General features: G+C 42.1%; 1 protein-coding gene across 1 annotated transcript in view; it reads left to right on the top strand.

Annotated features, from left to right (window-relative positions):
- Nucleotides 1-5,204, top strand: part of DPYS (dihydropyrimidinase) — a 102,163-nt gene that overhangs the window by 33,936 nt on the left and 63,023 nt on the right. Inside the window, exons 5-6 of the mRNA XM_019528055.1 lie at nucleotides 3,450-3,606; nucleotides 4,661-4,802. Of these exons, the coding sequence (XP_019383600.1) occupies nucleotides 3,450-3,606; nucleotides 4,661-4,802 (299 nt within the window). The remainder of the gene's footprint in view (nucleotides 1-3,449; nucleotides 3,607-4,660; nucleotides 4,803-5,204) is intronic.

Here is a 5,204-nt window from a genome sequence, read left to right as displayed (position 1 = left end):
CAAAGTGTAATTCGAACCCTGGCTAGAGGAATGGTGCTCTTTGCTACACCAGATCTGAATTGGGAATTCCCTTTCTCCCTATAACCATCATTTCATCCTCCACAAAATATGACCAAGGGCCAGAAAAGGGCGGATGGAAAGTTGCTGCATTAAGTACAATGTTCTTCCTTGGAACCATGAGCTCCGCAAGAAATTCATGTTGTCTAGGCAATGTGCACTCTGTAGCTTCCCTCCCTTGAACTGTGGGCTGTGATCCTCACACGTACTCCTGAGTCTTTATGAGATGTGAAAGGCAAGAGATACTGGGGCAGAAACCAACTTTTTGTTCTATTTGTACATGGGACTATGACTGGTTTCTTAGGCACAGTGGTAACACAAATAGTAATGGCAATGGCAAAAGGGCTCCAAAAACCTGGTTTCTAGCCATGAAAAGATTCCCCCAGTCAGGCACTGCAGAAGTCATTAATACAGATGCCTTCTAAGGATTACTCTGAAAACCCTGATAGAGTCTATGTCAGGTTAGGACTTGGGGTGAGAGCTGTGGGTTAGAACCAGAGTCTCAGTACCTAGTTTGCAGAAATGCCAAGCAGCTAAGGATTTCCAAGTAGTAATTCAAAGTCCCACTGGGATGTCTGTTCTGGGTCTTGGGAGTAGCTGAGCACACTCTCATAGGCTCAGCTGAATGCAGTTAGGCACTGTCAAATACTGATGGGGCAGGGGGATATCACAAGGACACATGGGAGGTGGTGGCTATTCAGGCAGCTGGGCATGATTTATGGTGTAGGAGGCCCCAGTCTTTATGGACCCCTGCTCTTTTTGATATGTATCTCTCTTGGTCCAGCTTACATCATTCATCTAGAAGCTTTGAATGATATACCTACCTTGTAAACTTGATTTCTGTGCAGTGTCAGATGGAAGATATATTGTTATATACAAGGCTGATTTAATATTTAATCCTATTTTGAAATATATAGATATCAGGTGTAACCAGTGGGTTTTGTTCTGGTCATTTGACCGGAATCACTTCTACTGATGCCAGATGCATAAAGGACTCCTTTGCCTATACCTTACTTAATACCAATGGGTGCTTATACACATGCTCCACTGTCATCTAATTAGAATGCATCAGAGTAGACTTGATTAATCCAGAAGCCGCTCTAATTAAAATGCCCCCTCCCATCCCTCACCCTGGAGAACATGTATAGACACCTGTAGATTTTCAGTTCTGTGCTAAATTAAATTTGTCCACCGGATGTCACTGTTGCTGGTAATGTTTATTGCATGTAAATGTTTGTCTTTCTAAATTCATCTGAGGCACATTGTCAGATTCCATTATAAGAAACTATAAAATCAGTCAAAATATCCAGGTGAAAGTAGGCATTTTGACAAGCAAACAAAGAGCTGGGAGAGAGAATGGTATTTTGTAACATGTCGAGACCGTACAAAATTCTGTAATCATGGCAAATTCTGTAAGAGCAGGATGTTTTATCAGAACACAGAGGGTGAATCTTTGTGCATGCCATGTGAACAAACTGCAGTGCATGTGTGTGCTTTGAAGTGTACGAGACCAGACCAGTTGCAGTCTATTTTCAATTTCCCAGCTACACAAGCACAGATCTGGAATGACTGAAAGGTCAGAGGGGAACTATTTTCAACATCTGCTCTGACCTCCTCCATAACACAGACTATAAGCATTCCCTGAATTCATTCCTATTTGAATGACAGTGCGTCTTTTAGAAAAGGCTCCAATCTTGGTGTAAGATTTTTAGTGGTGTAGAATCCACCAAGAAGCTGGTTAAAACTAGTTCTGTTCAGTACAAAGTCTGATTTGCCTAGGATTAAATTTTAATTATGAAAAATAACTCTCTCACAAGAAATATACTGTTACTAGTTTCAATATGATATGCAAATGTTTTAATTTTCAGTTAAAAGTGTACCTCTTAAAATAGCCTTTGTCAGACTAAGGAAGCATCGACAGTTGGTGTGTGCTTTTCCTGGATGGAACGAATAGTGAAGAAGCTAGAGGCTGGTATGCATACGAGAAAGCTAGTCAGTGAAGATGTCAATTGAGGAGTCAGTGGGTGACAGAGAGATTGGGGGGGGGGTGCGCAGCAAGGGCATGTCTTGTTGAACTCTAGCCAGTCTGCAGAATAAATCTGAACTAAGGTGCTGTACTTAATAAAGGACTGATTTAAGTGGAAGCAACCAGTGCTAACTGATTTCACCATTTCATGAAGTAACTAACTTATTTCAAGCAACCCAGGCTGTGAAGTACAGCAAAATGGGCAAAAAGACAAAAAGGGGGGCCTACTTTATACAGTATTTATGTTGAATGCAAGAGAACATAACTATCATAAAGAAATAATTTACCATTGCATAATTCCAGTTTTATATCTACGAGCATAAGCGGGTTGAACTTAAAGAGCCTGAATTCAGAATTCTTGCATGTTGTATTAAAGTAGTCTTCCTTATTTTACTACCATTAAATACTATTGAGCCATGGTCAAAGAAATTACAATAAATAAATCAGCAAAATTGTCCAAAATTAATCTGTCAAAGTTGCAGTGTTCCAGAGTCAAGCCATTGCAGAAAATGGTTTGTGTCCTCATGGGAATAGAGGAACGTCATGGAAGTGAAGTTCTGAACACAGATTGGTGATGATATATGAGCCTGTACAAATCCAGCCAGACTGTCCCTGTCATGCCAGGGTGACTTTAGAGGAGTAACAGTTAGGAGAAACCTCTTTGTGCCTGTAAGCCGCGATATTGACCTGTAAAATAATTCACAGGCAATGAACAGGGGCCCCTGTTGTATCATTTTTACAGTGGCTTTTACACTAACTCTCAGTGAGGCTCACTTTAGGATCCTCCTTTCTGCTGTTGATCCAGACCAAGCTGGGAATCCTCCCAGCACACGTTTGTGCAAGATGCTTTCCAGTGTCTTTGGAGGTCACCATTACAAGCCCAAGCCTGTGGGGTCTGGAAAGTGTGAGAGGCATGTTAGACATGAAGGAGTAAGAGGAGATGTCACTCAGGGTCTAGTTTAAGACAACAGAGACCAAATTTGTTTCTTGACCTCAAATCCACAAATTCTTTTCAGGAAGAGCAAAGAAGAAAGATCAAGAGTACAGATCCCCATTTTCAGGTGCCCCATTTTCTATTGCCAGTGGCCCACAGGGGGCTGATGTGCCCAAAATTTTGTCTAGATACCTTTCACTCCCCCACCCAAATGACAAGGTCCCCTTTGACAGATGACATTGGGAACAGCCTTCAGAATGAGTTCACAGTCTTAAGCTCATGTCTACATGGCTGTAGAGAGGTACTGTAACGGCTCTGCTGCCCCACCCTCCTGAAGAAGATCATAAAAGGAAAATAAAAAACCAGCACTTAAGAGTATGTGTTCCTGTAAAGGCCTTTCAATGATTATTTCAATGTCTTCATGTTTTTTAGGCAAAGTAGTGTTTGGAGAGCCCATTGCTGCTGGTCTTGGTACAGATGGCACTCACTACTGGAACAAAGAATGGCATCATGCTGCAGGATATGTTATGGGACCTCCCCTGAGGCCAGACCCTTCAACACCTGATGTCCTCATGAACTTACTAGCCAAGTAAGTGATTAATAAGCAGTGACAAATCTTATGAGCGCCCCATTTATTTAACTTATTAATAAGCCAGGACCACATCATTGTCTCTTTTGAGTTCACACAACTGCATTTCTAGAAGACAGAATTAAATCTGGTCTAAAGCACCCAAGAAAAGCATCAGTTTCTAGTTACAAACACTTTCTAAACAGAGATGTATTTCTTTGCAGTTTGGGTGTTCCCCTCACCTCTGCTTGGCCTTCACCATTGAGTCTTGCTACTTGGGGGGAAAAAAGGCCAGAATTCTCTCTGCTGCCATAGTAGCTAAAATTGCAGCAGGCTTAATAGGACTGCAATGTTGCATTTTGGTGGGAAAGGTGCAATAAATTGGGAGTATCTATAACAAAGCAGGGATTCATGAGGCTCCTGTTAATTCCTTTGGTTAGTATCAGGGCTGGATCTGGGTAAAGCAAGGTTGCGGGGGGGAGGAGGTGGTTGCACCCTTCTTTAATGCCTCAGCATGGCTTAGTTTTATTGGTATTGGTGCCATGCTATGTAGGGTATGCACAGTGAAGTCTCTACCACCTACCATCTGTGCCCCTATTTTCAAACTTTTCAAAATCCTACAACTGCTACTGGTTAGCAGGAGTTTGAAACCTGCCTCAAGCTGCTAGTAAATCCTGCTGATGGTGTGGTGAGTGTGAGTGTGATTTGGTCTCTCCAAACACATGACTTTCCTCTGAGAGAGAAGTAGGGCCAGAAATGAAAGGAGGGAGAGGGGGCTGCAGGACCCTCTAGGAAACCAGTTATAGATCCCAGTTTAAGATTTCTTCTCATGTTTTGTTGTTGTTTCAATGAGAAACAATGAGGGAGAGGATATATTTGGTCCTGTATAACATGGGCAAGGATGGGGCCCACCTGAGTCTCTTCTCACTGATGCTGGTGAAATTCTTCCTAGAAAGAAGGGACTGATCTGCCAACTGGAAGAGGCTAGCTGAGCATCGCCAGCTTTCCACAAACTCTCATGTGTATCAGGACAATTGTCAGATTCCTCTTCATGTTATATCTTGTTTCTTTATAGTGATGACCTAACTGTGACAGGGACTGATAATTGCACCTTTGACATCTGCCAGAAAGCGCTGGGGAAGAATGATTTCACCAAGATCCCCAATGGGGTGAATGGTGTAGAGGACAGGATGTCTATCATCTGGGAGAAAGGAGTGGTAAGTACTTTTAATTAAGATCTAGTCAACATTTAAACAAGATAACAATATATTAACTCTAACAGAAGCTAACATAACTACTTACAAATACTGGCTCTTGTATCAAGTACTTGGTTAATCCACCATTGTGGTTGGAAACCAATGCAGTCCTTTGTTCGTGACAGCTAACAGTGGAGATGTGGATTCTTAGGGCATCAGGAAGCCATTTCCCTTGTTTGTTCGTATTTGAGAGACTGTAGTGTTATGTCCTTATCTAGTATCTGGTAGGGCTGTGCGAAGCTTTGGTCACTGATTCGATTCAGAGGAGATTCGGCCTGATTTAGCAGCTGAATCTCCAAATTGAACCAGGAGACCCTTTAATCTCTCCTCTAGAAATAAGACAGATTTTTCCTTCAAATCACT

The sequence above is a fragment of the Gavialis gangeticus genome, unplaced genomic scaffold (assembly GCF_001723915.1).
Source record: "Gavialis gangeticus isolate Ggan-Ray unplaced genomic scaffold, GavGan_comp1, whole genome shotgun sequence".
NCBI lineage: Eukaryota > Metazoa > Chordata > Crocodylia > Gavialidae > Gavialis > Gavialis gangeticus.
The sequence above is the reverse complement of the archived record's forward strand: the minus strand, read 5'-3'. Positions and strand labels throughout refer to the sequence as shown.